The sequence below is a fragment of the Gossypium hirsutum genome, chromosome D06, assembly GCF_007990345.1.
Source record: "Gossypium hirsutum isolate 1008001.06 chromosome D06, Gossypium_hirsutum_v2.1, whole genome shotgun sequence".
Lineage (NCBI taxonomy): Eukaryota > Viridiplantae > Streptophyta > Magnoliopsida > Malvales > Malvaceae > Gossypium > Gossypium hirsutum.
This window is the reverse complement of record NC_053442.1, coordinates 13,842,556-13,860,483: the sequence shown is the minus strand read 5'-3', so window position 1 is coordinate 13,860,483 and position 17,928 is coordinate 13,842,556. Positions and strand designations below refer to the sequence as shown.

The following is a 17,928-nucleotide window of genomic DNA, read 5'->3' as shown; positions in this document are numbered from 1 at the left end:
TGGAATGGTAGGGAAAATGATTGCTTTAGGTAGTTGGTTTAGTTAGGTTTTGTTTCACACTAAAAATAAAATATAAAATAAAATTTTCACCGAGCCAAAAACATATATATATATAGGAAAAAAATTGATTTCCATCAATTTATATATATTTTCAAATAAAACAAAATATGATTTTTCTTTCATTCGGTAGAAACCAAATTTTAAATTTTTTAAGGAGAGGATCGGTAAAATTTTCAAAAATTTGAACAATCTCACGTAACATTATAGACATTTTTATACTCATATTTTCATCCAAAGACAAGCTCTCCCCCTCCCTAATCCGAGGTAATCGAAAATTCATTATATTTGAATTTTACATAGACCTCAACATCCCAAGATCTCTCTTTTTGGGAAAAAAATATCTTTTAAGAAATACTTTTTTACAATATTATAATAAAAAATATTAACAATTGAGCTTGAATACAAGTTGAGAACCTTTTATTGTCATCTCATCATTGTTAAAGGGTTTTGTCGAGAGTTTGCCCTTTTTGTTTGAATAGGGAATCAACCGCCTTTTGTAGTGTATGACACTACGATGGTTTTATTTTCAATTTTTATTTTGTATTGTGGCAATATAATGTTCAACTTCAACTCTAAGCTCATCCTAGTTTGCTTCTTCAAGGTGGCTATAGCTTTTCTTCGTGATTATGTTGGAAAATATGGATATCACATGTATAATAAAAGTAATTACATGTTATTATTTATTATCATAAAAATGTTAGCCCAAATTAAAAGTGATAGCAGGAACTGAGTTAGAATCCAAATCCTCCTCAAAAGCAATGTCTTTAACCTTATTTCTCCCTCCAAACTCAACATCCTTAAGAAATGTTGTAGTTCCCATCTCAAAAATATTCATAATTGTGGGATCATAAAATTTATAGCCCCTAGATCGCTCAAAATAATCAATAAAGTAGTTGTTCATTGTTTTCAAGTCAAATACTTTTCTTATGTGGCCTATAAGCCCCTAGATTATGCTTGTAGTGCACCTCAATCGCTTTTTTTTTCTATTTTGTTTTGCATATATTGTTGCTGCACTTTAAATTTATTTTTGAGAATTCGGATTCTATGGTGAATCTATGTGCTCTTTCGTAAAAAATAAGACTTGTATCTTTTTTAAATGATTTTTTTATGAAAATGGCCATATATACCAAAGGCAACAAACAATCTCAATTGTTTTTTTTTAAATTTAGATCCAATAGATTTTATGTAAAAGGGAGAAGGAAAACATAAATTTGATTTTTCTAGTGGTACAGTAGTGGCATTAATTTAATTTTTTATACAGTTCAATACGTTTAGATTCATATTTTTTTGCATTGAAAATAATTCCGCGATACTAATTGCGTTACTATAGATTGCATTAATTTAAATTTTAATAACTTAAATGTTTATTCTTTTTTCAAGAAAATGTGGAAGAAGAAGAAGAAGAAAGTTGATTGTATATTCATAATTGGGAAAATGGGAAAGTGTTGAATTGTTGTATACTAGATTAATGGGAACATCCTTGTACTACCTACCATGTCTGCCATGTTTCAAGCATGAAATCAAGAGGATTATTTTATCACTTTTATTAATTATTCAATTCAACAAATAGAGAGTAGCAAAATGAAAAACACATGCACAAATACAATGATTATTAATGGTGAATTATGACTTTGGATTCCTACACGTTTTCAACCAACAAGCCACTTTGACTCCACTCCACCACATGGATAGTCATAGAAGCCAACACTCATTCTCATTTTCATTTTCTTATATCTCACTACTAAATTAAATATCTCTACCTTTGATTTTTATACTTACTTTCTTTATTATTTTAAGTTAAACAAGCCATGGACTAAATTTTAAATATATGAATAGTAAAAGGACTGAAAGGAGAATTCGACTATTGCTTTCCTTGTCTCATCTTTTGGGTTCTTTTTGTTTTGGTCAGATGCCCAATGATTAACTATATTTACACAATTCACTTGAATTGTTTTGTTTATTGCAGAATTACCCCAATTCTCAACTAGTGGTGGTGACTTCTGTTCATTTGTGAAGAAACCTGAGCCACGGATAAATGAATGGTTTAAGCTTGCAGAGGGTTCAAAACAAGTTAAACAATTAAGGAAACACGAGAACGGATTAACAGAAAAAGATTAACGCTTAGCGATGGCCTCTCTTCTCAGTCTCTCTGCAGCAATTTCTGTTCGACACAAGGTAACTTCATTAGCTGCCAAAAAGATTCTATCATTAAATTGAAACTTTTAATTTCGGTAAATGATTTGAAGGTGATTAAGATTTGACTGAGAAGTATGCTGATGAGCTGATTTTATTTTATTTTTACTAAATAAATCTCTGGTTTCTTGAAAACTGGGATTTATTATTCGACCGAAATATGAAAAACTTGGTCCTAGGGTTAGGAGAGCTGCAATTCGAATTCTAGAGTAGACTCTTTGATTACACAGATTGAGACAAAGCTTGAATTCGATGGTTTTTTTTGAATACCCTTGTTCTTCAATTTCTTTTTCTTTTTCTTTTGGTTTCCAGTTGAATCGTTCAAGTGCCGTATCTGCAAATACACCCTCCAAAATTTGTCATACTTTTCCTGGAAATGGAAGATGTCAAAGGTTAAGTTTCAAGACCAAAGCTGCGGGTTCAATTGAAGGACATGTACTTGACAAAGAATCAGCTAGTATCAGTGACAAGATAGGTAACTGCTTGCTGTCTCATTAGATATCTGATTTCAGGGAAAACAATCTTGGAAGCCATGGTTTCTCTTAAGCTATTCAGAGCTGAAATATGGAGAATGAAACTGGCATCAGTTCTAACCCTGTTATAGTTCATCTGGCTTTTGAAGCATCTTTGAATTTTTTTTTATTTAAAATCATCAAAGGAAATTAACATGTCATCTGTATTTCATTCCTAATTTGTTTATAACACAAGATGAATGCAAAACCTCTCTTTTTGGGTCATTTTGATGAGAATTGAATCCAAAACGCAGTTGCCTTGGTGCCGTAGTTCACAGTTTGCCACATTACGGTGGACTTTACAAGCAAAATAAAGTGTATATTATATTTGTTGCTTTCTCCTACATTTGATGCTTCTTCAATTTTGGATGGAATTACATTTAAGTATTGTCATTGATGTAGATTATGGAGTTGTTGGTATTCACCATGTTGGAATTCTATGTGAAAACCTTGAAAGATCGCTTGATTTTTATCAGAATATTTTAGGTATGTAATCTCTTTTCTAAACTCATATTATAGATATTGATTTATTTTTGCAAGAAAGAAAGAGAGAAACTGAGCATCTGCTTCTAAATGTTAAATTAGGTCTTGAAATAAATGAGGCTAGGCCACATGATAAGCTTCCATACAGAGGTGCTTGGTTGTGGGTGGGTTCTGAGATGATACATTTGATGGAACTTCCAAATCCAGACCCCTTAATTGGAAGACCTGAACATGGAGGCCGAGACCGTCATGCTTGTATTTCAATTCAAGATGTATCTAAGCTGCAAGCAATCCTTGACAAAGCCGGTAAAATCCTTTTTTCCTTATTCTAGGGTCATCCATGTCAAGCAATATCTCATTGTTTGCTAATAATTTGCCTTGATGGCAGATTCTCATGCAATTCTGTAGGTTATAAACAGAAAGAGGATATCTTAGTGCAATATTGTTCCAAATTGCAGGTATTCCCTACACACTTAGCCGATCCGGGAGGCCAGCAATATTTACACGAGATCCAGATGCAAATGCACTAGAGTTCACACAAGTTTGACGCCTGTGATGTTTTAGCATTCAAAGCCTGGATTTCTTCATAGATAATACTCCAGGATACAAAATATGTATATAATAATTGATAATGCTAAGTATTCACATTTTGAATTATATTCTAAAGATAGCTTAATAAATAGAAAAGTCCTTATACAAGAGTGTCTTCTTTTCCATTTAAGAAAAAAAAAAGTCTTCTTTCATGCATACTCTGTGCTGTGCAAAAATCACATGTTATGTGCAAATCTAGTTGTTGTATACATAAGCCCGTGCCCACATTTTTCCAATTTGATTTCTTTGGTTGCAGGGAATGAGATGGATGCTTCTTTTTCATCATGAAACAATGTCTAGTAACTTCCAGGAAAAGGAACTGCCACCTGCTTAATATTACGTAGTAGATAATGTCACCCGTGACTTCCAGTCATGTATGGCAGAGCGTAATGTGTGATTAGGAGTCAATACGGAATGCTGAAGCTGACGCTTTGTAACCGGCGATACGTTGTGTTTCCCAAGCCATGCCTTTATTGCTCTATGCTCATAAGTAAAACCATCAGCAGCAATGTGAGGGTCATCCATCACTTCCTGTGTCACCAAAAAGAAAAAGAACAGAAAAATCATTGAGAATGAACTATACAAGATCGTGCTTAAGCCATGCATCGGTTCTGCTAGCAGTTTTTGACCTGAAGGATCGGACAGAAGTAGTAGCTTGGAGCATATACATTGCTCTTTCCCAACTTTAAACTAGCATCTGCAACACCAACCAGTCTTTTGAGAATTGGCAGAACCTCTGTGTCAAGATCAGGTCTGTCCCTGCATCTAAGCTTTGAACATTTTAATGCTATTCGAGCTAATTCTTCTGTTTCAGCTAGTGGCCAATCCGTAATTGACTTGTCTAGAATGTCAGCTAAGCAGCAATTTTTAATGGCATTTTCAACTGCCAGTAGAAGTCCATTTGGATGCCGAGCTGTCAGTAACTGGAGTGTTGTAAGTCCAAGAGCATATAGATCTGATTTTGGTCTGACGGTGCCGGTTCTCTGATACTCGGGGTCCATGTAGAAGAGAGTACCAGCAAGAATAGAGTCTTTGTACATGGTGATATTGTCAGGCACAACATCTGAAATAAGCTTAGCGAGCCCAACATCCCCAATTTTGCTAACATAGTTTCTATCTAACAGTATATTACCCGGTTTTAAATCTCTATGAACAATAGGATCTGGCTTTGAGTTGTGTAAAAACGCAAGTCCAGAAGCTACTTCAAAAACTATGCGGAACCGAATAAACCAAGGAAGAGGAGGTTTTCCACTTTTCTGGAGAATATGTTCCTCCAGGCTACCATTTTCCAAGTATTCATAAACCAAGCAACCATTCTCTGGACAAGCTCCAAGAAGCAAAACAATATGTGGATGGTGTAGCTGGCTTAGAACTTCAATCTGCAACAAATTTCGGGGAGAAATTGTTATGTCATAATTGCAGTGATACATTGAGCTACCTGTGGAGCATTTCTCCAAAAGCTTCATCGAAAATAGAAACTAACCATAACCCTTAATACACAAAATGGAGACTTAGCATAAAAATTCATGAACTTTATGGGTAACGATATTATGGTTGCAAAAAGAACATCCAGGCATAGAGGTCAGAGTAGGAGCAATCTTTTTCAAAAAGATTATGGTTGTCGGAAAAACATATCAGTTGGTTAACGCGACTGCAGCTATAAAGTATAAGCTGCAGAAACTTACCTCCCTTAGAAATTCCTCTTTCCTGTCTAATGCATCGGATTGAAGAACCTTAACAGCTACAGGAGTGCGATGAAGACTACATTTATAGACTTTCCCGTATCCTCCTTGACCAATCACATTACTAACGGAGAAGAAATCTGTTGCCACTTCGATTTCATCCCTAGTGTATTTTCTGTACCTTCTGTCACAGCAGAAGAGTGCATCGACAAATTTCTGCTTTTCCAAGGATTCTTTATGAGCATTTAGTTCAGCCATCTGCCTTCGATTAGCTTCTCTAGAAAGCAAGTGTTTTGCCTCTTCAACATCCTTCATTGCTTGCAAAAGTTTTACTTTCTCTTCTGCAGCAATTTTTCTGAATGCTTCTTCTCTTTCCTGAGCAGCATTCACTCTACTTGCTTCCTCTAGGCATTCTGAAGAAAGTAATCGGACCTGCAAATTAAAGTATAAATGGCTATGGAGAACCTTTTGTATAAGAATGTAGAATTTGTTGCAAGAGCATCGATAAGTGAACATTATCAAGTGCTTGTTTCGTCACCTTGTTCTGGGTGTCGACAAGCTCTTCACGAGCTTCTTTGTACATGGCAACAGTATTTTGTAATTCTAGACGCAGCTGTTCCACTTCAGCCTGCAGATTCAACCACATGTATAAAAAATCATCCGGATAGCACATGAAACTGGAGGAATACCAAAATTACAAGCATTTGCTAAAGATCCCCTAGATGAAAACTCTGTGTAGAACCCAAGAAAACTCACCTTTTCACTCTGTGTAGAACCCAATGAATGACAGTGACTAATAGAACTAGCATTTGTTAAAGATCCCCTAGATGAAAATGCATGTAAATATGGGTAGTTAAGCTCAAATGATGATGCTGTCCCAAAGGAGTTTTGCGCTGTAGATTCTGCAGAAGCATTAATAGGACCATATATATGTTTCTTAAAGCCACTGGAACTGGTCCCTGTGAGATTGCGGAAGACAGAAACAAGACTGTCAGTAAACTGACTAAGAAAGCTGCAACGTAGACACAAATATTTCTTACCGCTAGTCCATAGGGGATTAGCTTGTTTTGTGATGATTCTTTGTCTATAAACAACCCGAATATCACAAGTATCTGGAGCACACTTGAGGACAGAATTAGGTACCCCAGGACCCTTCAACTTCCTATAGTTCACATTGCTGAAGATTACTCCATAGCCATGAAAAAGCTAATATGCATCTGAAAACTAGCTAATCAATATTTCCTATCCAAAAGCTTTGCATTCAACTCATATAGCAAAACTTGCAAATAAATAGATGCCATTAAGCTCAGTACATACATTCACATAGATTTCAGGTTTTACCAGCAAACAAACAGCTGCATAAGCATACCTTGTTATATAATTGGAACTATAAGAACCCAATACCAGAGTCTGAATCCCAAACTCAGAAATGTATCTTAGAAGCCCAATTGCAGGATAGTCATCCTCGAGCACCACTGTTTCCACCTACCCAAAAACGAATCAAATTTTATTAAAGAAACTTAGATGATAAAAAATGTATCCGATTTAAACCTCATTTTCAAGATTGGTTTGAAAAGAATTTTTAAATTTACAATAGAAGCCAAAACTCACCTTGCTTGTTTTGAATAAGTTCAAGAATGGTATAAAGACTTGCTCAAACTTAAGTTTCACTTCTTGAACATACATTGCGACCACATTTTCATCCATTTCTGTGATAGGTATTTGATCTCCTGCTGTAGTAATCATCTCCAACACAATTTAACGCAGCAAAAGCTATAAACACTTTTTTCAGCATAGTCATTCATTGTCAAAATTTCTTTTATCATTTTTAAAATTTAATATATTTGATCAAACTTGTAATCAATACTTACATGGTGTTGGGATAGAGGTGACTGCTGGCATCACGTGGACCAAAACAAAACGATCCGCTTTCAAATTCTCCACGACCCATCGAACCGCACGTCTGCTACCGCTTCCACTCTTGACGGCAATCGCAACGGTAGTTAGCTTTGTCGGAGACCCACCAGTGTTGGCACTGCCAACGCTCATCTCCATCGTTTCCTTTTTTGAAACCCTGTTGAAGGTAGCGTTGACGACAGGATTTTTTGACTTGTTTTAACTATTAGTAGACTATATGGGCTATAAATATCAAACTTAACTTTACACTTGCCAATTTGGGCTTCAATGGGAACCCAACTCTGTGAATATCCATAAATCAAGTTTGATTAAATTTATTTTTATTGGAATTTTGTAACCTACCTTATTCAACTTCAAACTCCACTTAATATGCATCAGAAATCATTATTTGGTGTCCTTCATCTACAATTAATTCATTCATTAATGTTTTTAAGCCAAAGACCCAAGCATCTTATATTTATAGTTGAGGTGGTGCTGTCTTGCTTAGCTGATTTCTTGTGTTTTCTGTTTTGCTCTACTTTGTTAACTGCATTGATGGTGTTTTTCTGTTGTCCTGTTGCTGACAGTGTTGTGCTGTAGGTCCACTGCTTCAGTTGTTTTTCCTTTCTAACAAAATAAATTTGATGGCTGAGCAATATATATACTATATAGTTACATATGCTGCAAGAAAAGAATGTTGAAATTATTAAGAAAACTTAAAGAAGAAATTAATGAACAACAAGTTCATGATGCACTTAAAGCAAGTATAGGGGCAGAGAGAGAGAGAGGTCCGTGGCAGAAGAGAGGAAGCACATAAGGTTTCAAGCATGACCCTCTCATGCAAGAAAAGAGCCCTGTGTGCTCCCTCTCTTCTGTCACCTTCCTGCTCTAAAACTTACCAACATGACAAGCTCTAGCTACCTACCTACCTTACCTTGTTCCATCCATCGAAACGACCACGTGATTGCTAGTCTGAGCTTCATCCCTGAACTAAAGCTGTAAATTTAGTATTACAGGAGCTGAGAATCTTTGTTACTTTGAAGAAATGGTGAGAGGTTGTAGGGCTTTTATAGAAGGTGAAAAACTGGGAATTGGTGGTGATCTACCAGATGACATCACATATATGAGATCATACACACCAGGTTTAAACCTCTCATAATAAATGATTAGTATTAATCGGGCCGATGCTCCCCCTACATTTGTTTTTATTATTTTATTATTTAATAAAATTTCGTCATCATAACAACAATAATGTTCACCATTCATAAATCGATCTTACGTATATGAAATATGAATGGCTAAATCTTTAACAAAAATGATACTAATGGCAAAATCCCATTCATTGGAGGCTCCTGCTTGTTTAATCTATAAAAGTATTTGTTAGAGGCAAGATGATTTTCATAGTTGCTCCTTTGGCTGAAACAGTGGTTATATCTTCCGGCACAGTTTTATTGTCTTACTTGTCTATTTTCAAAGTTGACTTACTTGTCTTACGTGTAAAGCCCATAAGTTGAAGACCAACTGAGTTGAAATTGAATGCTTCTGCAGTTTCTTTGGCTCAAGGCAGATTACTTATTAAACAAGGAAAGTTACTTTCCATGTGTTGAAGACATTGGATTAAATCAAAACAGTTATGAAAGTAGTATATTATGCTAATTTTTAGCCTTCTTTATAGAGAACAAGGATTGAAATAAAAATTTTGCAAAATTTTGGGGTGACGTCGCAACGTAGAGGGTTTCACGTCGCGACATCACTCACTGACTTCACTGAATTGAATAATCGTTGCGACATGATTCTCCAGTTGTTGTGACATGCTCCCTGTCTCCAAAACATTTCCACTTTTCAACAATTTTCACTTAAATCACTGTCCAGAAATTAAAATTTAACCAATCCAATTCATTTCACATCAAGTCCACATAATATAACATGTTATTTGATCAAAGATAACAATGTCTATAAAATTAACATAATTATTGAAGTTTTGTAAATAAGTCCTTTAGAGGACTTACTCTTATAAAAAATATTTTACTCTTTTTACATATCATAACTATTGCTAACATATACCAATCAATTTATCATTTAAGACTTTCTTAATTCATTTTATAATAATCACTCACTTAGTACCTCAACAATACATTTGAACTTCTCTTATGTATTAGCGAATCCATCATTTGCAACAATTTCTTATTATTATAACTCTTCCATTATTTATCCTCCTCCTCTCCATTCCTCATCCTTTATGTACATGTAATTATACAATAATTTATGTCTTTTAGTATTGTATGCCTATATGCATCATTAATTTCAATTTTACTATTTACATAATTTTAGCAAAACTGTCCACTTGAGTAGCAGTCACTAAATTATTTATTTTGGTCTAAAATGTTCCAAATTAAGATCCGCTTGTTTTTTTTGAATCTAGACTCAATTAAATTTTTACAATAAATTTTTTAGAATTTCCTCTTATGCCAATTAATACAGTAAATTGTTTTATTTTCCCCTTATTCTACTGCTAGGCAACTTTGACCATTCTTTACTAAAAATTAATTATCTTTCAGTATAGGACTCATATAATGTTTCTGTTTGTTTCCCTTAAAAGTAGACTCATCAATATTTTAAACATATAAATTTCATCTTCTAAACATTTTTGTAAAATTTGAAACAATTTTTCAAAGTCAAAATAGGGGAACCCTAAATCATTCTGACATTATCTTTAAAAAATTCATATATCTCATGATCTACTATTCATTTACTTACACAGTTTCTTTTATAATAAATTAGATTCAATAAGATTTAATTCCATATTTAATTTAACCTCTAAATCGATCTCTACAATATTTTGGTGAATTTTCAAAGTTGAACTACTGCTGCTATCTAAAACTGTTTTAGTAAAAATTTTACTTATTATCACTCATATAAACAGTTAACACTTATTTCATTTATCAAACTCTTAGATTATTATACAAGATCATTTGATTGTACATAACTTTATACTTTTGATTATTATTCTATTTAGTCCCTTAAAGCTTACATGTAAACTTAATTACATTTTCACTTTTCATACTATAATTCATATCACTTTCTTTTCATTGTTTACAATATTTTCATTACTTCTTCTTCATTCTCACTTAATGAACGCATTAAAACATAATAAGCACCTATACTAGAAATAAATTTCTTATGTTTTTAATACCTGTAGTCATTTCTAATCATTTTGCAATCTAGACTTTAACATTACAAAAACTCAGTAATTATTATAATTGTTCTTCTAACTTCACTTTTCGTTCAATTTCACTATCACATAAAACTTTAATAAAATAATTCATTATTATTTCTTACTTCACATGTCTAATTTTTATGCACCTCACTTCAATTATTTTTAATTTTAAGTTTCTCAAAGTTTACAATTTAGTCATTAGCATCATGAAAATTCACTATTTACCACAATTTCACTTTGATATCACTTTGTAATTAATTCACTAATACCTAACACATCATTTAAACTCTTTATCTTAATACTTTATAAAAATATTAAACTTTTGTCCACTTTAGATTTGAGTCCTTTTACTATTATTTCAACATATCAAATCAGTTCATTACATAATATTAGTTTATTCATAATTAATTCAACTATTTAGCATAATCTATACTTGATTAAAATTAAATATAGTAAAATTCTTGAAGTACTTATCTTGTCTCTTTAATCTCTTCACTTTTTCCACAACTTTCTCCACTTCCAATTTCTTTCTTTCAAGATGATATTCTAACTCTCTCGTATCTCTATTTCACTCCTCCTTTTGGGTGGCAAGGGAAATTTTCAAGGACTTTGAGAGAAAAAGTGAGATTTCATGGTAAGGGACCAAATTATAAAGAAATAAAAATCCCCTTTCATGCATATATAAGTGGCGTTGGAAACGTGAAGACTTTTCTTCATATTTCCATACAAATATCTTATTTAATTTATCAATTAAATAATAAAATATCTTATAAAATAATAAAATATTCAACCAATCATAATTTAACACTTTTCTTTCTTAATTATTACACCATAAAATTATCTAATATGAGTAATGACCATTTTATCCTTCATGTTTCTTCAAAATTCAGTCATTGAGTCATTATTCACTTTTGGTAAAAGTTACAATTTAGTCTTTCATATTTCTTCACTTATTCAATTTAGTCCCTACACATCAATTTCATGTCATAAGAAATTTGGGCTATTTTCTCTTTTGGTCCTTCAATTTTCTCCTGTTTATACTTCATTCCCCAAAATTTAAAATAATTATACTTGAACTTCAAAACTTTTTACATCTTTATGATTCAATCTTTACTTTAATTTAGTATACTACAACATACTTTTCAATTTAACTTTCTTTGATACTCCCCAACCTTCTCTTTTATTACTTTCATTTCCTTATTTTACTTTATTGAGAAATCAATTGTGCACTATCTCGATTTATAACTGCTTTTAAAATATGGTTTGATAGAACATAATTTGTTCAAGTTAGGAACATGTATATGTGCATTATTTTTGTAAGCAATTAAGAGAGTCTCTTGAGTTGCAAAACTATGGTTTTGAGGGGGAAGCTTAGTGGGAGAGTGATATAGTCTTTGCATAATGGTGAGGTCGCTAAATTGGTGAGCGTTAGACCAGTATTAGGACTTATATCATTGGTTGTACTGTGAGAATATAACACCCCATACTCGGTCTAGTCGCTAGGCCCGAGTTACAAGATGTTACTACAGTAATTCAGAACTGGAAACATTAAAAAAATCATGCAACATTCACTAGTAACTCAATTGTAATCATAGGATGTGTTTTAAATAGAAATTAAGACTAAATCGAGCTTACGAAAGCTCTATAGGTGACCTAGGCATGAATTAGGACAATATTGTAAAGTTTTAAAAACTTGGACTTCATGTTGCGATAAGCCCTTCTCCACGCCGTGACGATGTTGGACAGTGAGTCACGTCATGATGTCGGACCACTTGATGTCGGGACGTCACAAACTATCATTTGACTTTGCGATGAAGGAAAATTCATGTCTAGACGAGAACCTTGTTTTTGGTAAAATTTGGCCATTTGGTACATAATTTGTGCCAAGCCACACCAAATAATCAAATGGTACAATTTTGAACATTCAAACCTGCACAAAAATAACTCTTACACATACCAACACATTCATTTAACCAACCACAAAACAATTCAAGTTATTTCACATGAAAGGGACATTTTACTAAACAAAACAAACAAAGTAATCTTCACAACTTGTAATCCTAATCAAAACATACCAATTCCACTCCAAAAAATACATATTTCAACCTAAAAAGTAACTAACCAATGTGCCACAATGACACCATTACATCAATAAAGAGATCATATAACATTACAAGTCATTCAACTAAATTGGTACCATTCATTCAATTCAAGTGTGCAATTTAACATTTGATACTATCACATGTTTATACCAATTCATTCATTCCATTAATCACAATGCACATATCAATACTCATCCATTTCCATATCCACCAATTAGACATTAAACCATTTACAAGCACAAACACTTATCAAGACTTGTAAACATGCCATATAATGTTCAAAAACAAGTATTATATGTATATCAAAACCATTATCATCCAAAATAACACTTATGCATATCAAGCCTATATACATGCTACAAAATCGAGTTTTGAACGATATAAAAGTCTATCAAGACTAAAGCTGGATAGTGTGATCTACGGAATGATCCAATCGCCGAGTTCCACAAAATATCAACTACAAAAAATGGATAACGATATAGAGTAAGCATTATATATGCTTAGTAAGTTCATAGGTTCAAAACAATGCAACTTACCTTAATTCCCATAATAACATAACAAAATAATTAACTGCAATTTTCCTTGTTACCACAATTCATATCAATAGGTGAGTTCATCACACTCAAGTCATATAACATTCCATTTTATACAATTCATATCAACAGGATAACATTTAACGACCCGAAAGTCAGTAGTGCTGGAAAGTGTGGTTTTGGGACCCCGTTTTCGTAAGCTAGTCGCATAAATATTTTTAATAAATATTTACAGAGTTATTTTAGTAGCGAATTGAATTTTAGATAGGTAATTTTGTCTAATTAGTGATTAATTTAAGTATAATGATTAAACCACATTAGTATAAATGTGTGAATTATTATTTAATTATAAGGTAAATTATAAATAAGGGACCTAAAAAACTAATATACCTTTATTTTTAATTGAAATGGACGGTCAAGGTATTATAATATATATATGTTATAAATGTTATATTAGTGTTAATAGATGATAAATAATATAATATTATAATAAAATAAAAAATGAATAAATATTAGATAGTGGATAGAAAGAGAAATCATTTCTCTTTTTATTTCCTTCAATTTCGAAGCAAAGAAAGGGTGGAGAAGGACGAATGACCATAGGGGTTTAAGGTTTCAAGCTTCAATAGGTTAGTCAATTTAGTCCAATTTATTGTAATTTTTATGTTTTCGGAATCTCGGTATCTCGAACTAGCCGACCCATGTCCTATTTTTTTGGTACTGTCAAAGATTTTAGATGTTACCATTATTGAGTAGTTAAAGCTTTAGGGATTAAATTGATAGATTTTAATGTTATAAGTGAAAAAGGACTAAATTGTGAAGTTAATTATTGATTTTGTACAATAGGGATTAAATTGCTAAAAATTGGGAATTTAGGGGTGAAATTAGAATTAAGAAATTAAATTTGGCTTACAATATTGTTATTAATAATAAAATTTAGGGTTAAATATGGAAAGTTAGGCTAGTCCCGATTTTAGGGACTAAATTGAATAAATTGTAAAAGTTGTATAAATTAGTAATTTAATGAGAAATTGTTTGTGCATTGATTATATGTATGGTTTATTTATTTCCATAGATAACATCGACCTAAATTCCTTGAAAAAGAAGGGAAAAGACAAGGTTATCGATGAATAGCTCAGAGTTTACGGTTTGTGTTTCTATAATCCGAACTGTTTGTAACTTGCTACATTTTGAACTGTTTATGCATGGTAAGAATACGAGGTGAGTTGATAGTGGAAATGAAATGGTTTGGAATAGTTATTTTGATTAGTATATTTGGATTAAAAATGAAAATGTATAAATAGTGTGTTTATATAATTGTGAAATTGAGTATATATGTGATGATTTATTATTGTCATATATTGTTTGAATGTGTTTATGATTAGAGTAAGGATGAATTGAGATGATTTTTGATAAAGATACTTTAAATGGAAACCTTATTAACAGTTTGGGCTAAGTCGGATATAGATGGCTTGCCATAAGATATGAAGAGTTCAAGGTTACTTCGACTACGAGTTGATGAGGCACTGGGTGCCAATTTACTTCAGTTTAACTGATGAGACACTGGGTGTCAACTCATTATAGCGCTGGGCCCAACTATTTGCTTCGAATTTATCCAATGAGGCACTGGGTGCCAAACTGGTGTATTGGTTGGATCTGTGCATTCGTCCGAATCTAAGTCGTGTTAATAGGGAAAATAAATGGTAAATTTGAATTACTGAATTGATATGGAAAATGTTATTGAAGTGAAAATGCTATTGAAATAGCAAGTGATATGAAATGAAGTGTGTCTTAGAAATCGAATGGGAAATGGATTTGTATGAGTTGAGTTTGCCATGTAATAGTATTTGTAATATGCTTAAAGTAAAATAATGTTTGTATGAATTTGTATATTGAACTGATATTAATATCACTTTATTTAGTTTTAGTTTGAGCATGTAAATGTATTTATATTTTTACTTTAATGTTCGGATTATAGAAATATCACTGAGTTATTTAACGTACGGTTTTATTTTTTGTGCGCAGGTTAGGTGCTATTCGGTTCACTCATCAACTTAGCATCCAGCGATAGTCCCGAACTCGAGTGTTAGTGATGTTTTTGTTTTAATTTTTAGCATGTACCTAGGAAGTCTTTTGAGTCTCTAAATCTTGTTTTGTATTTAATGGTCATTTTGTGACGTGGTTGGAAATATATAAAAGTTATGTGTTCATATATGTAGTAGAAATATAGTAGATATGTTATGTGTATATTTTGAACAATGATTTTATGTGATACAAGTTTAGATAGTATAAAATTAGACAAGTTACTGGTATATGTGATTATGATTAGTATTGAACATGTCTTGGTGAACTATCCTTTGGATATTTGATAAAAGTCTCATTGTGGCATTTGAAATATGGTAAGTTAGAGATATGCATTGTGTTTGAATATGTGAATTTGAATGCTATTATTTGGTGTGAAATGTGAAATTTATTTGAATGTTGAATTCTGGTGTCAATGAGGGCACATTGGATATACATTAAGTGTTTGAATAAGTGATATTACTGTCTTTGATTGATAGGTAAATTTGGCGGTATAAACTTTTTAAAGATGGAATTTTACCATTTTGAAATTAGGTATTGATATTTTGGCATCTGGTATCGATACCTGACCATATGAACAATTTTAAAACAAGCAGAATGTCAAAATGGTATCTTTATGTATCGACACTTTTTCATAAAATATCGATACCCAAAAATGATTATCGATACCCTTGTTTTGCAAATAAAAGCATAGTAGAGTTTTGGTATCGATTTTTAGTGAGGTATCAATACCATTTATGAATTTTCAATATTGACTTTTAACTTTCATAATTTTATAATTCAAACATTCTATATGCTTGTATTGTGTAATTAGGTCATTGTAGAATTCTAATTTATAATATGTTTGAATATACATATAGTCCAATGATAAATAACTGAATTTTTGATAAGTGAAGTATTGGTTGATTTGTTAAATTATGTTGTAGATCTTATTACTTGGGTCCGACGACTGGATCGGGTAAGCGGTGTTACATAACTCTTTACAATTCAGTCTTTTTCTCACGTTTTGTACCAATTTGTAAAAAAATAATATAATTTCACAATTAAACCACATACATTACATAAATATACACAACCATACCGTATGAAATTACCAGATACAAACAACAATAGTAAAAGTGTTAAGGACTAATATGTAATTTTCCTTTTTCCTCTATTATCTACCAATTGATTCAAATCTTGATTTATACAGTAATTTAATTCCAATTATCAGTTCCAATAACCTCAAAACATCTTATTCAATGTATATGACAACTTAATTTCATTTTTTCAAAATTTTCTTAAAATTTCATATTTTGTTCAATTTAGTCCCTAAAACCAAAAACTATTACATCTTTCATATTTAAGCTCCGTTTTTCATCTATTTTCAATTTAATTCTTCTTTAACCCTATAGAAATAGTAATTACAAAGATTTCATGTCAAATCCACCATATTTTCATTTTAGTCCCTAAACTCAAATCTAACCAAATTTACTATATAAATTAGTCCTTAATTATTTCTAAGCTTACAACCAAGCCATTTAACATAAAAAACCTAAAAAAAATCAATGGTAACATTTAAAAACTTTAACAGTCTTACAATTTAATACTCGGCCTAGCTAGATTAAGCTACAACGATCTCAAAAATAAAAAGTTCATGAAAAACAGGCTTGGAATTACTCACCATGCAAGATGAGAAGCTTGGCCGAACTTCCCTAAGTTTAACAATGGTTTTTTGTGAGAAAAGGAAAAAAAACATGAAGATGACAATGTTTCTTTCCTTTTTTATGTTTTTAACTTTTATTTATTTAATCATTAACATTTTTAACATATAATTCTTTAAGAAATGAGCATTAACTGTCCCACTTACCTTAATAAGGGTCCATTTTCCATATTAGTCCTTGCAATAATGTCATTTAATCCATTTAACTAGTAAAATCAATAGCAAATAATTTTTTATAGTTTTTATGGTTTAGTTTTTATACCTTAATTAACCATCCAATAACTAAAATTTTTGAATCAAAATCTAATTCACTTATATAAAAACTCCATAAATATTAAATAAAAATATTACGGTCTCAGTTTGCAGAAACGAGATCCTGATACTTCATTTTCCAAAACCACTAACTTTAGGGTCAAACCATTTGTACTTTTACTTACTATTTGAGTAGAAAATTTATCAGATCAAAATTCAATGCAACATTATATCTAACTCTTAATTATTAAATAATAATATTTACGGGCTCACTTGTCAAAATTGTGGTCTTGAAACCATTATTTCTGACACCACTAAAAATGGGCTATTATAGAGAAAGATAGTGGATCATTGCTCTAGACAAGACCCGTAGACGTAGACTGAGGTTGAACAGCATAAACAATCTTGAACTTCTTCTTTATTATTTTTGCACTTTTGGTTTCATGGTTAAAACCGTACCCACAATTCCTAGCACTACTGTAGCCATAACTTTTGTTTTACAAAGCAAGTACCCCATCATTTCTACAATTGATATTAGAGCCTCTCACTTAATACAAAATATTGATTATCCTAGTTGAATTACTTGCTTGTAATGGAAGGATCTTCAGTCTTAAGCCTCCTAA

General features: G+C 31.9%; 2 protein-coding genes across 6 annotated transcripts; one reads left to right on the top strand and one right to left on the bottom strand.

Moving 5' to 3' along the window:
• The first annotated feature begins 1,757 nt into the window (after window positions 1-1,757).
• LOC107935272 (uncharacterized) lies at window positions 1,758-3,947 on the top strand. 2 transcript variants are annotated; one of them, XM_041095329.1, is made up of 5 exons: window positions 1,758-2,235; window positions 2,566-2,728; window positions 3,168-3,251; window positions 3,351-3,554; window positions 3,707-3,947. In XM_041095329.1, exons 1-5 carry the CDS (start codon window positions 2,188-2,190, stop codon window positions 3,793-3,795), a joined length of 588 nt encoding a protein of 195 aa, XP_040951263.1. In that variant the 5' UTR covers window positions 1,758-2,187; the 3' UTR covers window positions 3,796-3,947. The 2 variants fall into 2 exon arrangements, with proteins under 2 accessions (XP_040951263.1, XP_016723338.1); XM_016867849.2 differs by having other exon boundaries at window positions 1,938-2,235; window positions 3,637-3,947.
• On the bottom strand, window positions 3,853-7,780 carry LOC107935270 (U-box domain-containing protein 34). Of its 4 annotated transcripts, none has more exons than XM_016867843.2 (9): window positions 7,393-7,780; window positions 7,133-7,254; window positions 6,891-7,006; window positions 6,562-6,683; window positions 6,278-6,480; window positions 6,060-6,161; window positions 5,525-5,953; window positions 4,469-5,218; window positions 3,853-4,370 (listed from the first exon to the last, which is right to left on the bottom strand). In XM_016867843.2, the coding sequence occupies exons 1-9, from the start codon at window positions 7,574-7,576 to the stop codon at window positions 4,176-4,178; spliced, it is 2,223 nt and encodes a 740-aa protein (XP_016723332.1). In that variant the 5' UTR covers window positions 7,577-7,780; the 3' UTR covers window positions 3,853-4,175. The 4 variants fall into 4 exon arrangements, with proteins under 4 accessions (XP_016723332.1, XP_016723333.1, XP_016723335.1 ...); XM_016867844.2 differs by having other exon boundaries at window positions 6,060-6,149; window positions 7,393-7,773; XM_016867846.2 differs by having other exon boundaries at window positions 7,133-7,303; window positions 7,393-7,523.
• Window positions 7,781-17,928: the final 10,148 nt, after the last annotated feature.

Excerpts from the sequence above, each read along its gene's own strand:
- LOC107935270 (XM_016867843.2), bottom strand. The coding sequence starts at position 7,576 with ATGGAGATGAGCGTTGGCAGTGCCAACACTGGTGGGTCTCCGACAAAG. Across the intron at positions 7,007-7,132 it reads ACTTATTCAAAACAAGCAAG|GTGGAAACAGTGGTGCTCGA; the intron begins GTGAGTTTTGGC and ends GTTTTTGGGTAG. Across the intron at positions 5,954-6,059 it reads TTGTCGACACCCAGAACAAG|GTCCGATTACTTTCTTCAGA; the intron begins GTGACGAAACAA and ends TTTAATTTGCAG.
- LOC107935272 (XM_041095329.1), top strand. The coding sequence starts at position 2,188 with ATGGCCTCTCTTCTCAGTCTCTCTGCAGCAATTTCTGTTCGACACAAG. Across the intron at positions 2,236-2,565 it reads CAATTTCTGTTCGACACAAG|TTGAATCGTTCAAGTGCCGT; the intron begins GTAACTTCATTA and ends TTTGGTTTCCAG. Across the intron at positions 2,729-3,167 it reads TAGTATCAGTGACAAGATAG|ATTATGGAGTTGTTGGTATT; the intron begins GTAACTGCTTGC and ends TCATTGATGTAG.